Raw genomic sequence first — 20,164 nt, forward strand, 5'->3', positions numbered from 1 at the left:
TGTCTAGTCTATATTCATTGTTGCTAGATGTTGATTGTCTTCTGTTTGGATGGTTACCTCCACATGTTCCAAAATTGCCACTCCGCAACAGAAATAATTTTGTGCTCTCGAGTTTACAATGTGTAATTCTGTGATTGCAGTGCAAGGACATTTCAGGTTGAGGTACCAAACTGATCCTCCAAATGAATAGAACACGCACATATCATACCAACAGTTTGCAGACAAAGGAATGTATATAAAGGAAAGAGTCCTGGCTGTCCTTATGTTTCCAACAAAAATGTTGCATGAATTCAAACTGCTTTCCAACACAGTCCTACAAAATCAACTTGTTGTGCCAGTCAAGGGTTGCAACGGCCTACAACAATTATTTGTCACATTCTGAGGCATCAGTTAGTTATGAAGCCATTCAAGTTACAGCTGTTACAGGCTCTATGTTATTACGACAAATGCAAATGAGTGGCATTTCCTGATGAGCTTCAGAATTTGACTGACAGTGATAACACTTTTGCCCAATGCATCAGGTTCAGTTATGAAACTGATTTTCCACCTTACTGGGAAAGCAAACAAATACAATGTTCAAATCTGGGGCCTATAGAACCCACAAGCACAGAACATGTATGACATTCACCCAGAGTCAATGTGTTTTGTGTGATATCCCACTCATCTGCTTATGGTATTTTCTTTGTTGATGGAAAAACGGTTAACAGTCAGCAGTATCTTGCTATTTTAGAAAACTGGTTGTTTCTGAAACAGAACAAGGAAAACTTCATTTTTCAACATGACAGGGTACGCTCTCTATGGAGTCCCCAAGTACATGAATATCTGAGTGAAAGTCTGCCAAGCCATTGGATTGGCCGTCAAACAGAGCAACTTAGCACTTCTCAGCTGGCCTCCACAGTTACCAGATTTGACATCCTGTGATTTTTTTCTGGAGGTTTCATTACGGACAACATTTATCCATCAACACTACCACAGACTCTAGAAGAGTTGATCCCATAATTTAGAAAAAATCAATTAAATAAGTCATTATTAATTAGTAAAATTTTTGAATGTTTCTGTTAAGGGTATCCAAATGATTCATTATTCTGTTGCACCAGTCATCTGTGTAGACATCCATACAATATTTTTTGTTTTTTTTTTTTGTCCTGAACATGAAGTCTTTGCTCTAGAAATTACAAATTTTGCTACTGTTTATTTGCTGTGGGTCACACAAGAAGCCAAATATTTCAGAAATACCTATTCACTCAATCTTGAATAAAGAATTTACACTGTGTTATCAGTTTTCAAATAAGTAGTAGAGCATGCATTCTCACTTACTTTTCTGAAGCGAGAATCATTTTGGCCATCATGGGATCAACTGGAAATTCTGCCATTCTTCGGCCAAGCTTTGTAAGTTCCCCATGATGATTTAAAGCTCCCAATGCATAGAGCTGCTCTAATGCCAACACCTAGAACATGTTTCAGAACATCACTACGAATACTATGGTTAAAGTTACATGATGTTTACACAGAAACAATCACATCTTGGTACTTCTTCCATGCATTTCTTACAATGTTTTAATTTGCAGGAACACATTTCATGTCTCATTTTTATCTTAAGTGAAATGTACATAAATAAAAGTAAATCTAAACTATGTATTCTTGTTTGTGACTCCTCTGCAGACTTTCAGTGTCATTTGCATATGGTATAAAGTGAAGTTCAATAAGAAATCTGTAAGATACATCTGTGCGTAAAACAACATGGTGTAAACAGATCTTAATTTATTTCTACAATTTGATACAACAGATCAGTCACTGAAGATATGAACTGAAATTCAGTCATTAGAAGACAACATTATCAAAATTATTACAAATGCTGAGTCTAACACCTATACATGATGATGATGAAGTCCCATACTCCTTGACAGAGCATAGGGGAGGAATAAGAGAAACAAAGTAAAGCCTTTAAATTTTACATGTCAAAAATATTATTTATTTCTGTTCTGACTACAAAGATATAAAGTCTTCTTCTATGTGATTTCACTAATCCCAGCAATGGTTTGACTTCACAAAATGACTTATCAGCACATACCAAATTATTACTGATAATAAATTACTTATATGTTTCATTTTATTTTCTTCTTTGCTAACTACTGACAAGTAGTAGTCAGAACATGATTTTTTTCATTTAGTGCTTAGCTTGTACTTATTTCCTTCATAAAAGAGTAATTACCACACATAATCTTTGACCTATGAACAAACTACGACAGAGAACTGAAACATATGGCAGTATTACTTTATGCATTACCAGATTAAGGTAAGTATTCAGATTCAAAGTTAATGATCCAAAAATGAATGTTTGACACTTGAAACAGTAGTAAATTAAAATGGAAGTAAAAAATAAATATTAATAAAAGACAAAAGAGAGAGTAGTAGTACCTATTTACTAGCAACCGAACAGGAGCAACTGAAGCAAGTCAGCGAGACAAACAAATCTAAAACACAACTGCATCTCTTTCAGAATCATAAAGTAGTTCCTTCATCAGCCACAATGAAACTGGGGAGAAGGGAGATAAGACATACACCTGTCAGAGGGCAGCAAAAGTCATTCCAAACACTGAATCAAGAAAGATGAAAATATGCAATAATGCAGTGAATGTTGTTCCAACTCCTTTCCTCCATCTTACATCACTACAAATTCTAAGCTCAGACCGACTTTTGCTACCCTTCACCACATCCTCTCACCCTTTCACACTTTTCTTTCATATGATGAAAGTAATGAAGGAAATATTAAAAAGCAGCACAAGCTAGATATATAATCAAATCTTTTAATCTGTATGTCAGTCAAATGCTCCAAATATTGCTGTTCAAATGGATGGCACAGAGACACTTGTCTTCTCACTGTCAAATATTGTAATGTAAACTGGGTGACATAAAGAAAACAAAGCTGTTTCAGTACTATATATTTAATGTACTTAGTTTATAAATTTCATGGGATTGATTTCAAAAATAGGCTAATGCAATTTAAGCTGCACCACTCCAAGATTTTTTCTTTCTACACCTCTTTTTTGTTTTGTTTTTTCCTCAGTTTATCACTTTAATGAATAATAATTATAATAATTTCTAATATGCTCTCACTCATCTTCTAAGCATACAGCATAATAGTTAAGCACTGTGCTTACCAAAGTCTCATGAGGCGGTGGATCAAGGAAATCAAAATGCAACAGGTCATTAATGCCTAAAGCCTTCAGAGTCAGGACTGCATTCCCCAGGTTGATCCTTTGTATCTCAGGGATTGTATTGTCTTCCAGCTCATGTTTGTATGCCCATGCTGTATATAGTCGGAAACACTTGCCAGCTGCCACACGGCCAGCACGGCCTGCACGTTGATTAGCTGATGCCTGAAAAATAAACCAACTAACCCTCTTTTAATTATTAGAAACTGTACTAAGATTGTAATGTTTCAACACAACATAAATATATGCTTCACTAACATAACAAACACAATTTTTCAGAAATACTGATATAAAACACAATTATGAAATAATTATCTAGAAGTAATGAGTAGTAATTTTCTAACATTACAGTTCCACAAAATAGGGTTATAAAGAAATACAACAGAAAATGTTTAGTCATTTCAATAATGAAAATGTTGTTAAGTTTCCCTTCATATGACAACAGCGGTGAAGGAAATCAATGTAATGAGATATTATTAATCATTCCTTAGTCAGTGCTTTACACACATTTGGGAGAATCACTATCTGTTCATAAAAAATAGATTGTAGATGTTAAGTTTCCTATACCAACTGATCAATGAATATTGTGTGTGTGTGTGTGTGTGTGTGTGTGTGAGAGAGAGAGAGAGAGAGAGAGAGAGAGAGAGAGAGAGAGAGAAGGGGGGGGGGGGGAGGAAGAGGGGAGTATAAAATAACACCTTTCTACAGATTCATCATTTTAAAAATAAAGAACACTGCAATGATTAAATTGTGTACAAAATTTTATCAAGTAAACTGCAAGTATTTATTTTATTGTTGAATTTTTCTCATATGACAACTGTTTTACATATTAAGTGTCCCTCCTATGAGTCACTGCATCTGGTATTTTTTTTCTTTTGAGGTCAGCTGGGAATCAGGAAAAAAGGACAGCTCACATGGTTTTTTAAATGGTGATAAATAAAAAAATAAGAAGCAATTTTGATTCATTTCATCAACAAAATATTGTCTAAAATGCAATTCACAGAGCCATCTCAAATTAGTCTGGATTAGAATAAGATTACATCTTAGTTTGTAGCAGCAGCTGAGAAATGACAGTAAATTGTATCCAGTTTCCACCCAACAGTTCCAAATTGTGTGTTTAGTTAAGACTGAAAGCCACATAACAAGATATTTTTCAAGATATTCCAAATACTACGTGCTGGGTGGCAAAAATCAGAATGTAAATATAGTAAGGAAAGTTGTGGTAGAATGTAAATAGTTTAGAAGTAAAGGACACCACACACCGAACAGTAGAAGCACCGAGTTGTTGATAAAACACTTCTACTATTTGAAGATTGGTCTCCTATACTCAGTTCTATAAAAAATCAGAACTGGGTGGTTTAGTTAGAAAATGGGGCATGTCCTTTGAGAAAAAAATCATTTAAACACGATCTATTGTTTATTGCAAATAATACAAACAGCACACACATGAAAACCTTTTTCTTATTTTTTTTATATCATCATGAACAGCAAAAAATTACAGTTAGAATGAAATTTGCCTTCCAGTGGCTGCTTTTGAAGGAAAAAGTTCTGTCTCTTATTATAGACAATCTGAGATTATGAGGAAAATTGGAGCCGGAAGAAAGTGAAGAACGTGGAGGAATCGTAACCTTGCCATATGTTGACAGTTTTTCTTTGAAAATAGTAAGATTACTGAAGAAATATGAAGTTCTCAGAGCTCTTCTAGGTTCAGTAAAAGACAAACTTGGTTTGAGAAAGCCTGGTGTCCTGTAGCTGATTGTAGTAGGCACTGTCAGTCAGTTGAACTGTGTTCTTAAGAGAATAAGGATACACGACATATTTAAATCATCATGTAAACATAAACAAGTGTGCAAATGTGCACTGTTATGCAATTCAACATCCAACAAGCATCAGTGGAATGTTACATGTGCAGACATCCCTTGTTACACAAGGTGCTTTTTAACTGTATTGTTTTCATTTGTGATAAATCTGTTTTTATTTTTAACAAACCTGTGTGGAATCTGCTATATGCTACTCACTATAATGTCAACATGGCATGTCTGACACAGTCATAACTAAAAAGGACATACAACAAGTTTTTAAAGATTAGAAGATGACAGTCTTAACCATTGAAACCAATCATCAAGAATAAATAGTACTGAATGCAATCTAGGTTGTTAAATTGTCTTTAAAAGGGGAAAGATTGTCAAAGTAAATTACTTGTGCAAGTAAAGTATTTTTAAGAAAAACTAATGCACAAGTACATAAAATTTGCACTTACTGCTTTAAAATACCTGCATTTGGGAGTCGTACTTCCTAAGTCAAATTATAGCCCACGCACATCACAAACTTGAATATACGGATAAAGTTATGGTAGTGTATGTTTACCTTTGATATTGGGACAATGATCAATGATTCCATCCCAGTTCTTGAATTAAAATTGTTTTGCTTACAAAAACCAGGATCAATAACATAAATAATATTGTCGATAGTTAGAGAAGTTTCTGCAATGTTTGTTGCTAACACAACCTGAAAACAAAAGATAATTGTTACACTCTATATGTACAAAAATAAATGTTTGTGAGAACTATTTTATTAGTAACATGTCGAGGTTGGAAAGCTGTGGCATGTAAGCATAATTTTGGAATTCCTGGGGTAGTTTCAACAATATCTGGCACAAATATGACTTACTACCTGGAAAAATATGATGTTGGGTGTGACAATATAAACTTAATTAACAATCAAATTATGGGATGGAATGTACTTAACTTCAGGAGGCAAAATATTTAGTAATGCCAATAGACAGAAATAAAAGTATCTACATAACTAAATGACCAAGGGCACCCATCCCCAGGGGAAACAGGTCCCATATGGAAACAATATAGTGTTATCAGGTGCTTTCCTTTCAAGAAAATAATTTAAAAGTCAATAATACGCAGGTTTTTAACAGGGTCAGAACAGGACTGTTTTTTATAGCTACTCACAAGTCACCCTTTGTCTTCCAAAATATTAAAAGTACTCCATAGCCCCAGGTCTACCATACCCCCCCCCCCCCAAAAAAAACTCAAACTATCATAGGGGCACCCTTGTAAGTGACTAACCTGCGGCATAGTAACCCAGTCCCAGTTGCAGGTTACCTACCAAATGGCTTCTAGGGGGCAAAAAAAATTCAATTTTCTGTATTTCATATAATTATTGGCAGAATTCAAAAATTTAAAATGCTGTCGTAATTAATTCATTAAGGGGGGTAGGACATCAAATGGGACGACTTGGAGCAGAAGAGACACCACAGGAATTTTCAATTTCCACTGTTTATACTTTTAAAAATAAATTCATAAAACTTTGTCAGGAAGACCAGAGAGGATTCAGGATTTACCCTTATACTGGTGGAAGCTCAAAAATATAAGAAAATAATTTATTTTTTTTACATTTGTATTTCACCTTTTGTTCACTTACCATTGGTTGCATTTGTTGCTATAGGTACACTTTTCTTCATAAGTAAAGGAGATCCTTTGATGAATTTTGCACAGCATACAAACCATACTAACAGCTGTATGAAACTCTAGAATTTTCCAAATCTATTAAAAACTGTGGTAAAAATTGAGATAATTAACTGTAAAATTTGAGTTTTTTCTAAGCATGAAGTTTAAAATGTAATAGCACATTCATTTTTTCATAAATAAAATAATTTCTAGAGTTTCATACACCTGTAAGTATGGTTTGTATGCTGTGCAAAATTCATCAAAGAATCTCTCTTACTTATGAAGAAACGTGTACCTATAGCAACAAACGCAGCCAACAGAAGTGAAAAAATGATGAACTTTCACATGTAAAAAAAAAAAAAAAAAAAAAAAAAAAATTATTTTGTAATTTTTTTGAACTTCCACGACATCCTACCCCCCTTTAGAGGTATAATGTTATGTTATGGGTTTAACATAGTAAGACAAATATCAAATTAGAAACTGAATATATGTCTTATGGCAGCAGAACTCATGGCACACACATACCTAGCGTGTATTCATCCAGTATGTGAGAATGAGTGCACTTAGTGACTTCCAATAAACTTTACACGTAGTTTCCAACCTTTATGGAAACTTTTGCTCATTGCGACCCCCCCCCCCCCCCCCCAAAAAAAAAAGGATTAAAGAAAAAGAGCTTATCGCGTGCAAAATTTTCGTTATTCATGCGACTTTAGCATCAGGCTACATATTTTAATTTATTATTTCTTTACTACAAACACTTTCACATTTTGTAGACAGTATACACATATATCACTGAATGTACCTGCAAAATTATATCATTTTATGATACACAGTTCATGAGGTTGATGCCATAAACTTTTAGATGCATGAAAAATTAGCTTCTACTTAAAATATAGCACAAATCACCCAGACTACACTCATCCAGTGTTTGATAATGAGAGCACTTAGTGCCTTCCAACAAACTTTAAACATAATTTCCAACCTTTTTGAAACTTTTTCTTGCATACATGTTTAACATCAAATATTTAATCAAAATTCTGAAACCGTTTTATACATGATCATTCAATTCTGTAAAGAAACCAGGATTTACTGGTACAACACAATAATAGCTTTTCGAACTAACAGCCCCTGATCACTCACACCAGGAATAGAACGGACCATTTGAAGTAGGGACGAGTTTGGAGTAAGACCTTGGACTTAACTTCCATTAATAACACGATCCCACTCCCCACTTTTTTATCATAATATTTTTCATTTATTATTTCTTATTTAATATCTTCTTTATAGATATTTTACTTTTAATCTTCCTTCTCTACTCTTCATTCCCAATTCTTGTTTTCTTCACTGCATACTATACTCATTTTAATTCTCTTCCTCTTAATTTAGCTTTACTTCTCACTCTGCCTTTATCATCTTAGGACCGAAGGTGAGATAGTGCTCACCAATGTCTTATGATTGACCTCCTACCGTATTTACTCGAATCTAAGCCGCACTTTTTTCCGGTTTTTGTAATCCAAAAAACCGCCTGCGGCTTAGAATCGAGTGCAAAGCAAGCGGGAGTTCTGAAAAATGTTGGTGGGTGCCGCCACAACTAACTTCTGCCGTTGAATATATGTAGCGCCACACAGGCATGCTTTGTAGGCACAAAGATAAATACTGGCACCAAAATCTCTGCGTCAGTAAATAAATTTAAAAAAAAAGTGGGAGACGAGCCTTTTTCCTCCACCCAGAGTTTCGACCACTGCGTTTTGGTACATTATCCAACAAAGTAAATACAAATTCTGTATTGTTGATCTTCGAATGTAGCAGCATTTCAATGTACTACGAAAATCCGACTGGCAAGATTGTTTGGGATGTTTGTCAATATGGCCAACTCTACGTTCTGAATTTTTTCCTACCTGTGAGAAGAGATGGTTGCTAATAGGAGCTTTTATGAATTGTGAATCACATGTAGTATTCTCTTCGCCATAAGATTAATACGAATATAAACATTTTGCCATGTATTGTTTCGTGTTTGCTACTATCTCATTTAAATCCTGTCTGCCTAATAAACTACGAAACTAGAGTGAGACAACAGCAAATGCGGAAGAATATACATATCATGTCATGTTTATATTCGTATTATTCTTATGCCTGATAGTGATACAGTCAGAAATGAAGCACGGCAACTGACTAGATTTTTAAATCTAAGATGACTCTAATTTCTGTGCAGAATGTAATGAACTAAAGAGGCGCCTGCAAAGATTTTCAAATGGAGAAAAATTTTCGCTAAAATTTCGTTCAGAACATCATCAATCATACACAGTCTATTAATTGGTTCTTGTTGATCATTATCAAAGAAAGAAGTAGTGTAAGTAACAACAAATGTTTCGCTAATGAGACGACTCCTCTCTATTTTTTATTTGTAAGCGGCGGTAGCGAGCACAAAAGCAAGCCACGCCGCGAGCGGCGACAGGCCGTAAACACGCACTATCAGAATGCGACAAACAAAACATGACACAGTACAGTAATGCATTTTCAGCTTAGAGTGACGTAAACACCTATAACAAAGAGAACGGCACTTATCAGATCAAAGAAAAATAAGCAATCAATTCATACCAGACGAAGCACGTGAAAAAGGAAGGATATCCGTATAAATACAGACGGAGCGCGTGACGCGTAGCAATGGCTAACTGGTAAACCGTAACTGCTAAGCTTACGACTCGAACCAAACTACTGCAGCTGTATCGTCATTCATCCGACCTAAATTGTGTCTCATATTACAACTAGGCGAACTTTGTTTCGATTTGGAGGTGCGACCTAAAACTTTTCTCTTCCCTTGAATTTCGAGTCTCAAATTTCAGGTGCGGCTTAGATTTGGGAAAATTTTTTTTCCTTGATTTCGAGTCTCATTTTTCAGGTGCGGCTTAGATTCGAGTAAATATGGTACTCTTTCTGATCCCCCACCCTCTGTCCTAAATCATCTCTGTCTGTCTCCATCCTTATAACAGCTTAGTAACTCTCTTCCTGGATGAAAGTGATCTGCTCCTCCTTTTTAACCTTCTCTAATCTATCTCTCTTTCCCCTCAGAAGATGGAACTAATAATTCTGAAAGTTAATAGGGCTTCATGTACTTTTACATGTGTCTATCAGCAATATTAAAAATTTTGCCTCCCGTGAATAAATAATGGGCAGCAATTTTGTTTCATAACTGAATGTAAACTTTCATTAATAACACAAAAATGATGGTTGTCTCTGGTCATACTTTTACATGGAAATGTTTTCTTGTTTTGGTGCAAGAAACCCTACCCCACTTTGTAGAAGTATTTCTGATATAACATGTACAGTTTTCACAGGCAGTGTGATTTCTGGATAAGATAAGTGACATACAACATAAATAAAAACCATATAAAACTTGAGGGCTTAGAAAACATGCTATACATACCTTGCGAGCACCTGGTGGTGTCGGTTGAAATATTTTTGCCTGCATATCACTAGGCAGATTAGCATATACAGGTAATATAATCAGTTCCTTTATTTTGGAACCTAGCCTCCTTGTTCTCTCTTGAAGCAGTTCCTGACAAGTTTCAATTTCATCTTGTCCTGTTAAAAAAACCAAGATATCTCCAAGTGGTTGTGTAGCATGTATCTGTAGTATCGATACAACACATGCATCTATATAGTCTGCCTCTGGAGCTTTCGTATAGTATATATCCACTGGAAATCGCCTTCCTGTAAAAACAATAAATGTATAACTGGCATAAACCAGAAAAAAGGGTAATTATCAAAAAAACAACACAGCAAGCTTCCGATGAACAAGGTGTGGATTAAACAGCTTGAATACTATCCATGTAATGTTTGATGGGAGGCGGGAAGATAACCTAAACTGTCAAATTAGAATGGATATTTTCATTTAAAATACAAATTTCTGGTTGCGAAGCTGTGTATGATGAAAACATCCACATGTGATTAAATTGTGATAACTATGCATTTGAATTTGAGCAGCTAAGTGACACAGATATAGTGAACAATGTGTGTCCAGAAGAGGAAGAGATGTGACCTAGAAGTACATTATCATGCATACTGAGGCACTGAAATGCTTTGATCTATTATTATAATGTGCAGGGCAAAACTTGTTTGAACCATACCAGTGTACAGATTCCATTAAATAAAGAGATGCCTATTACAGTGTGTTTTTAAATGTGATTACTTAAATAAATTGTCAGTTTCTGGTGAGTAATGCATAAGTAACACAAAGCGGCTATCTACATCTACATCTATATCCATACTCTGCAAGCCACCTGACGGTGTGTGACGGAGGGTACTCTGAGTACCTCTAAATCTCTCTGATTTTATCCTCATGGTCTCTTCGCGAGATATACGTAGGAGGGAGCAATGTACTGCTCGACTCTTCAGTGAAGGTATGTTCTCGAAACTTCAACAAAAGCCCATACCGTGCTACTGAGCGTCTCTCCTGCAGAGTCTTCCACTGGAGTTTATCTATCATCTCCGTAATGCTTTCGCGATTACTAAATGATCCTGCAACGAAGCGCGCTGCTCTCCGTTGGATCTTCTCTATCTCTTCTATCAATCCTACCTGGTACGGATCCCACACTGGTGGAACTTTAGCTTTTGTGTATGTGTGTGTGTTTTCAGTTTATGCTAAAACATTTATACAGTGTGTACATAAAGTTAAGGAACACTTTCAATTATTTATTTCACAAGAACCAAACATTGTACAGATATCATACATATGTCACTTTTCATGTATACTGCCACAGCACAGTTTGGTAATTTGCCGATTGCGCTAGTCGCATACACGATGAGTTCAGGTGCAGAGTGAGCTTTGTGTGTGTAGGAGTTCGACTAAAAAGTGGACAGTCATAATTGTCGAATCTGAGGTACAAAGCATCCACAACAATGCATTGAATTTGAGTGTGATTCCCCAAAGGTAAATGTTTTTTTTGTGCCTTGTCACATCAACAACTGTACGTGCCATTCTTCTTCGCCGAGAGCACTGTCACTGGATATTCCTAATTGGACAAGTTGCAGCAATGGCTGATGCCTCAAATGCAATTGGACTCTCCGTTCATCTTTTTTCAGCAGGTTGGGGTTCCACCCCATATTCATCGTGAAGTTCGTGGGTACCTGAACACGGAGCTGCCGCATCAATGGATCGGCCATGCTACAGAAGGGGACAGCCATTTCATGAAATGGGCTCCCCGATCACCAGATCTCACTCCGTGTGACTTTTTTCTGTGGGGACACATTTAAGATCTGGTGTTTATACTGTCTCTACTACGTGATGTAGCAGAGCTCCAGGAGAGAATACGGGAAGTGACTGCCAGAGTTGACGATGGCATGCTGGGACAGGTATGGCAAGAATTCAATTACCATACTGAAGTCTGCCGGTTTACTCATGGTTTGCATATTGAAAGTTTGTAAAAACAATCTTTCAGAGTTTCTCTTCAAAATGCTATATGTATGACATCTGTACAATGTTTAGATCTTGTGCAATAAATAACTGAAAGTGTTCCCAGACTTTATGTACACCCTGTATTTTGTATTACCCAATTTCTTTGCTTATCTGTACAGTCTCGAGTTTACATTAAAATGGATAAATGAGAGCTTGCTGTATTTTCTTTTACGCACATATTTTTTCTATAACTTAAAATCAATCAGGAAAGCCACCAATCTTATAATAATAATAATAATAATAATAATAATAATAATAATTATTATTATTATTATTATATAATAATTATATATTATATATTATATTATATTATATATTTTATTATATTATTATTTATTATATTTATATATATTATTTATATATATTATTTATATATATTATATTTATATATATTATTTATATTTATATTTATATATATTATATTTATATATATTATTTATATATATTATTTATTATATTATATTATATTATATATTATATTATATAATTATATAATAATAATAATAATAATAATAATTATTATTATTATTATTATTATTATTCTCTAGAATAACTAAAATTAAGATGATAATTGAGAATTCTGGGAAGGATTGAAACAATGCAATAAGTAAAGTCAGCCACTCACTATAGAGTAGAGGCACTAACTGTTGATAAGCACACAAAGAAGAAAATGAACCTATCCCCTTTATTTTGATAAATTATCCATTTGCAGTATTCTGAGCATGATGTGCTGCTCGCAAACTACTGATTCACAACCTGCGCCATCTGGATGCTTTCTACCAACACCAGCTTTTCTGGATCGCGCAGGTGTGAATTCTTCCTAGAAGTGTGAAAAAGTGACTGGTTAAAACTGGTACTGATATTTTAGTTCTGGATAATCGGCACTGTTCGGCATTTATTATCCCTCAGTTACGACAGACTTTAATTTTTTACTAATAACCGGGTCAAAAACCGAAAAACAAATTAGCCATAGCAGCAGTGCTAAAATTTTTTGTTTCCAAATGAACCTTATTTAAAAATGAGTAAATTTTATTTGTAAAATTTCTTTCACTTTCAAGTACCGTGTTGTTATTGAAAATCGGAAAAAGCAATCAGTGCTTTTTTTAATAACAATGCCAACAGAAATGAGTAAAAAGTGCATGGGACAATTCATCATATCAATATCATATGATCATGTAATCATAAGGCATAGCCAATTGGATAGTACGTGTGTACATGCAATGTCCAAGACTTGCCCCTTGTAGTCTATATTTATATGATAGTTTCTCACTGTCGTCGATAGCCACCGATTGTATTACTGAATGGCACTGTCTTAGTCTGAAAGTACTTTATGAAATGCTGTACAAGTGAAATACAATGTTCCACTTGCTTTAAAATGATAAGAATTGGGGGAGCCATATACACACTTGCAACATCGTATAAGGAGAAAACTTAAAACTTAACAATTTGCTCATAGTTTACGATAAAAATGGAAAGTAGCTAATCTGGTGCCCGTGTCTATAATATGCCTTTATCTGGTTGTAGTCATTGAAAACAGACAAATTAACATGGAAAGTAGTGTTCTTTAACCTCAGTTTTCACCCTTCAGTACCAACTATTTGTAGTGCCCAAATAGCTATGATCTACAATTAGAACATGATTTTTTTTTTTTTTTTTTTTTTTTTTTGGCAGCTTTTCAGAAAATTATCACAATATGAAGTTACTAATGACTTCTTGTAGAATTCAACCAATTATCATTTTTGAGAAAAACACTGAATGATGGACACACTAAGTTTCCTTTTATTTATCTATTTAATTTGATATTTTTGTTCTGCGTATCTTGAAAATGTGGAAATCAATTTTTTTCAGTCTTTGTTCAGGTTCTACAGTTATTACAGGAAATATTAGCAATGAAAAACAAAAAAATTGGTTATTTCAGAAACCGGTTATTTTGGACCAGTCAGGTTGAACTGGCATTGAAAGAAAAACTGATATAACTGAAAACCGAAAGTTTCAGCAATAATCACCATTCCTAACTCTCCCCACAACATATTCTTCATTGCTGTAATCCCTCTGGTCTCAACCTTCACTAGCCCCTGTCCTCCTCCTACTTATCACCTTCCCTTCCCCCAATCCAGCGGAACGCATACCTTCTATTCTGCTAATGCATCTACAGTCTTTTCCCTTTCTCTACCTCTTGTAATCTTCCCTCTCCCTTTCCCACTTGCCCCCCCCCCCCTCCATCCCTCGAGCAAAGCCTCCCAATTCTGCACTTAGCAGCCCTATCCTGTGGCCATGAAGTCCCTGCACAGTCTCAAGACAGCACAATGTCTTCCCCCTCCTACCACCACTCCCCCTTCCCCACTGCAGTCATGCTGTAGAGGGAGAAGACAATGGCCATGGGAGCAGCCCTATCCTGTGGCCATGAAGTCCCTGCACAGTCTCAAGACAGGACAACATCTTCCCCCTCCTACTACTGCTCCCCCTCCCCAATGCAGTCTGCTACATTGGGTGGAGACAGTGGCCATTTGAGCAGCCCTATCCTGTCCCCACCAAGTCCCTGCACAGTCTCAAGACAGCACATCATCTTCTCCCCCACCCCCACTATCACTCTCCCTCCCCACCACAGTTGTACAATAATGCACGGAGACAGTGGCCACGTCTGTATGTGAATCGTGCTTGTGTAAATGTATGTGTGTTTTTTGGTTCCAAATAAATACTTATTGTCCAAGAGCTTAAATGTTTAGCAGTCTTTTCATTGTACCTGTCTAAAAGACTCAAAACCTCCTCTATGTGGTGAGTAGTAATCTATCTTTTTCATAACACTGTTGTTATTCCACCCTACATTTTTCCTTGTTTGGTTGAAAACCTGAGACTTATGGCAGCTTCAGCTACAACAGCTCCTATGCCTCATGAAACACACAGTCAAATTCCAGCCATCGTATTAGAGCTATTTTCAGGAGAAATACAGAAGTGGTCTTGATTTTCAGAACAGTTTAGTCTTCTACAGACAGCAGTCCTTCAGTTTCTGCTATGGACAGAATGTCTTCCTCCATGAGTGCTTGGGTGATGAGCCAAAGAACCTCACTGAAAAAATTCCAATCACTGCCAATTCATATGAGGAAATGAAACGAATCTTTGTTTTATGCTATGGAGCCAAAACTGTATAACTGAATTTGATTATCTTGGAGCTATGAAAACAATGCATCAACAGACATTGTGAATGCTGCGTATATCACATGTAACAAATGCATATAAGCCTTACGAGCCTTAGGGGAAAATGTGGATGATTACAGCCATGTGCTGGCACCAAAAATTCTATGTGGGCTTCCTGACGAGATACAATTCGACAATGGACTATTTACGCATGAAGAGAAAAGATTTCTGAAAGCCGTATCATGAAGCTAATGGAATTTTTGACTGATGAACGGGATGTAGTAATGTTTCAGACACCTTCACATCCACAGCTGCCACACTACAAGTGAATGCCAAGGGAATGAAGCCCGACAGAAAGATGAAAAGGTTTGTGACTTATGATTTCATTCAGCACAAGATTATTCTGTGGTGTAGATAATGGTTGTGAGGCACAACTGTAACTGCATCTGAGATGGGAAACATTCTTTGCTGTGTTGGGTAGTACATGTACAGAAGCGAGGTGGGGCAGGGAGGGAAACAAATAGCAGGGTAGGGATATGGGACTACGCAGGGATGCTGGCTGGACAGAAGGTGTGTGTAGGATTGGAATGGGAGGATGGATGGGGATAGGAAGGAGGAGGAAGGAGACTTGTAAAAGCTGACACCAGAAAGCTTAAGGGAACAAAGGATATGCTTGAGGGTGAGTTTCCACCTGTGCAATTCCGTAAAGCTGGTATCGGAGGAAAGAATCAAGGTGGTACACACTGTGAAGCAATTGATAAGTCCAATACATGATGCTGGCAGCACATTTAGCAACTGAGTGGTCCATCTGTCTCTGGACCACAGTTCGGAGGTTGAGATTCATGTATACAGACAGCTTATTAGTAACCATGCTTACATTGAATGCAGGGTAGTGGTTGCAGGTAAGGTGGTAGATCATATGGCTGCTGTCACAGATGAATTGATGGGTTAGGAGATGCCACTGGCAGGACTGCAGTTGATGCTATTGGGAGGATGTATAAGACAGGTCTTGCATCTGGTCTACCAGGGGTGTGAGCCACAGGACAAGGGGGCTGGGAGCATGGGTGGAACAGGGACAGCCAAGGATAATGCATAAGTCGGCTGGGTGGCAGAATACTGCTGTGGGACGAGTAGGGATAATAGTGGGGAAGATAGTTTCATTTCAGGTCACAACGACCGGTAGTCAAAACCCTGGCAGAGAATATGATTCAGCTGCTCTGTTGTGGGCATCTGATGAACGATTTAGTTTGATAGCTAATAATATCTAGCAGCACTTTCTTCTAAGTGCCTGTTTACCACTCAGTGCTTTCTCTGTGTGGTGAGTAGCAATCTATCATTTGCATATTGTTGTATTACATCCTTGATTCCCCATTACAGTTGCAGTTACGAGGCAAACCTCAAAGAGTATTGCTTTTTTTGGGGCTGGACACTGGGTGATGTGGGGTGGTAGGTGACTGGGGAGACAAGGCACAAGAGGTCTGTTTCTAGAATAGGAAGTACTGTTGGTGGCTGGTAAATCTGATGTAGACAATGATACTAATGAAAACATCCTTGAGATGGGGGTCAACACAAGGAAGGTAACTTGTTGGGCTGAGGAGTAAGACACTAAGTGAATGGGGGAGAAAGTATTGAGGTTTGGATAATTGGGTGTCCTCACCCTCACTCCAGTTTAAGAAGACATCATCAGCGAACCTGAACCAGGTGAGAGTTTTGGGATTCTGTGTCATTAGGAAGAATTCCTCTAAATGGCCCACGATTAGATTGGCATACAATGCCATCTTGTAATGTACCACAGATCTGTCTGTAGATGATCCCTGCACTAACAAGCTGTCTGTACACACAAATGCCCATCCAGGATGAATATGCAAACAACAACAAAAAATTCCAAGATTTTTCCCAGATTTCCCGGTTAAAAATGGAATTTTCCCTGCCTGAAAATACACATTTTCCTCAATGAAAATACACTTTTCCCTGGGTGAAAATAAACATTTTCCCAGGTGAAAATACGCTTTCTCTGTGTTAAGTGAATAGTGGGGAAGATAGTTTCATTTCAGTACACAACGACTGGTAGTCAACACTACAGTGTACTTTCCCTCAGAACTGTAAAACATATCATTCCTTTGAATGGTAAAAATTTTATACACCAGGAAGGAATTACTAGGCACTTTAGAAACAAAACCTAGCAAAAAAATAAGTGTTTTGGGATGATTTTTGACGCACAGCAACATGTATGATGCACGTTTTCATATTATGGAATTATTAATGTGAACTCCACCACACACAGCGCATTAGTTTCCGAAGTACTGAAATTGAGATTGTGATGTGCTTTCATTAGCCAATCACAGCTCACGTCACATGATCTCACCAGCTAATGAGAGCAGATATTCAAAGTATCAGACACATGATGTAGTCAGCCAATAGCAACATCACTATTAAGAAGCACAAACACATAAATGGGAAAAGTTCATGATTTAAATTAGTATAATTACAAGAAGCTAATCTTTCACGTATGATATGGTGTTTTTCTGCATGTGTTGCCCTTTAAGAATTATCAAAACAAATGAAAAATTTTAAATTATGACACAGATGTCGCGTCTTCTTGACCCAAATTTTTCTAAGTGGCTGGTCCTCAATGTGTTAAGTTTTGAATAAGAGTCAAATGCTCTGTGATCAAGAAATTCATCACACATTCTCACATGTAACATAATATAGCTCGTATAAAAGGAAATTTACTTCGAAAGTAACACTTCTCAAACCTTCATTTGCAATATTTTTCCATGACCCATTATAAATATGTTCATTTGAGCAATTGCTAGAGAGTGCCAGAAAATGCACAGCTACGACAACACAGGAAGCCCGTGCTTGGTGTTTGCTCTGCCTATACACCTTTCATCGCGTTTCTGTTTGGAATTTCATTTGTAATGGGGCATCATGTGACCATGTACAGCAATGTGGTATGTTGTTCAGAGGGGACACACAGAGTTATTGTATTTCGGGGAGTTGTTTGATTGTATCTTATGCAGATAAGGCATGCAGGAATAGAAAGCAGTCCTTGGCACAATATTCATTTTCAAAACTAGACTCTGCAGTCAAAGTACCCCAATATTTTGCCATGTGGTAACTTAAAACAGTTTTTTTTTTTTTTTTTTTTTTTTTTGTGTCCTAGTCTGCAATACTGTTACATAGCATTTCTACTTAAGTTTATGTGCATTAAACACTGCAAAAAGCTAGTAAGGAGCACAAATTTGTTACAAAAATATTCAAAATATTTGTTTGTATACACCAGAATTAAGAACAATAAGCTTGTCATGACTTTTTCAAAATGTTTAAAAAATCAACAAGTTTATTTGTGAAGCAAAGAAACTGTATAACTGGTAGTTTATATTCTACTCAAGGAGTAAATATAAAGTCTTGTGGGGAGTTACAGTGATAAAACAAGGTATGTTGGCAGTCTATAATTTACTGAAGAATGGCGTTCTGTAAATTTATGATGCAAACAACACAAATTAAGAAATAACGTTAGGCGTAAAGGAAGTAGGAGACAAGTGTTGAAACATGTCTTGCAATTGGGGAGGCAGCTATGTAAAATTCTGCTAAAGCTTTTCAGTGTGGTTTTCAGGAAGCCAGTTTTCTTGGAGTACCAGCATTATTTTATCTCATGTTTGGTTCTTTACTATGGCATAATGCCATATGTGCCATAAGGTGAAAACGTGCACTCAAAATCCAGTGAATAGTTGAAACCAGCCAACAGTGTGGAATGAAGCACATCATTTCAAATAAATTGACTGCTACTGCAGTAAAGGTTAATAAAAGTTGAATTTGTGTGGCAAACCAACAAAAATAACTTCATTGTTCTGCAAGATGATTATGCTTGATTGTCAATAACATGGAAACAAAATAAAATCAGAAAACTGAAACTAGTAACATATTGTGATCTTTCGTAATTATGTGAATGTATTTTAATTCACCTGACAGCTCCCAGCCACAGAAATCTGTGGCGTTTTCATTTGACGTGGGAGCTGCAAACAATGAGAGAACAGCAAAATCACGAACTGTAAACACAGGTCACATGGAAATTAATCCCTACTACAACTCTCACTACTCTGTGCATGCACAAATCTGGCAGCTTAGCTGCACCAGAAAAAAAATTTGTGGGTAGCACCTGGCTGCTTGCTGCTACTGTTTATACAGCTAACAGCCACACACTATGTAACAAGAAGCGGGAGAAGGTGCTGTCCATAAGCAACTTTTCAGCTCTGCACATGTGCATGAACCCATTGGCAACATCAAAAGCAGTTTTTTGTTATGAAGTGTTGCATAGTCTTCATACTAAAGCCTTTGACACATTTTGCTGCCAGCAGACACTTGTGTGTGCTTTGTGTTTTGTTGTTGTAAATAGTGCATTTTCTTTCAACTTAAGTTTTATATTGCTGCAGTATTATTCTGCTGTGGCAGGCTGAAGTAAAATTCTTTGTTAGAGTATCAGTTCTTAACAGTCAAAATTTTAAAAAAAAATTAACTGAAAACTAATACAATTAAAAAAAACAGAATTCTAAAAAATTCCCAGGTTTTTCCTGGATTTCCCGGGGAGCATACACCCAGCTAAACTGTGCCCAAGAAACATCTGGACCATCCCCAACAAGATGTACTTGACTTCAAAGGCTGCTCCACATCCTATGCCATTTGGATTCTTCCCACCAACACAGGCTTTTCTTAATTGTGCAAGTGGGAACCCTCCCTGCAAACATATCCTCTGTTCCCATGACACCTGTCCTCCATTTGCCTATCTCCTTCCCGGTCTCTACTTCTCTAATGTCCCCTTCGCACAACCTCCTGGTGCTGCACCTAGCAACCCACTACCCTGTTCCCACCACTTTGTTAAACACTCCTAAAGGCTG

General features: G+C 36.6%; 1 protein-coding gene across 1 annotated transcript in view; it reads right to left on the reverse strand.

Moving 5' to 3' along the window:
* Window positions 1-20,164, reverse strand: part of LOC124798487 (pre-mRNA-splicing factor ATP-dependent RNA helicase DHX16) — a 135,735-nt gene that overhangs the window by 35,948 nt on the left and 79,623 nt on the right. Inside the window, exons 10-13 of the mRNA XM_047261925.1 lie at window positions 10,101-10,387; window positions 5,583-5,723; window positions 3,162-3,380; window positions 1,318-1,448 (exon numbers count right to left, since the gene is read on the reverse strand). Coding sequence (XP_047117881.1) covers window positions 1,318-1,448; window positions 3,162-3,380; window positions 5,583-5,723; window positions 10,101-10,387 — 778 coding nt within the window. The remainder of the gene's footprint in view (window positions 1-1,317; window positions 1,449-3,161; window positions 3,381-5,582; window positions 5,724-10,100; window positions 10,388-20,164) is intronic.

The sequence above is a fragment of the Schistocerca piceifrons genome, chromosome 5 (assembly GCF_021461385.2).
Source record: "Schistocerca piceifrons isolate TAMUIC-IGC-003096 chromosome 5, iqSchPice1.1, whole genome shotgun sequence".
NCBI classification, from domain to species: Eukaryota; Metazoa; Arthropoda; class Insecta; order Orthoptera; family Acrididae; genus Schistocerca; species Schistocerca piceifrons.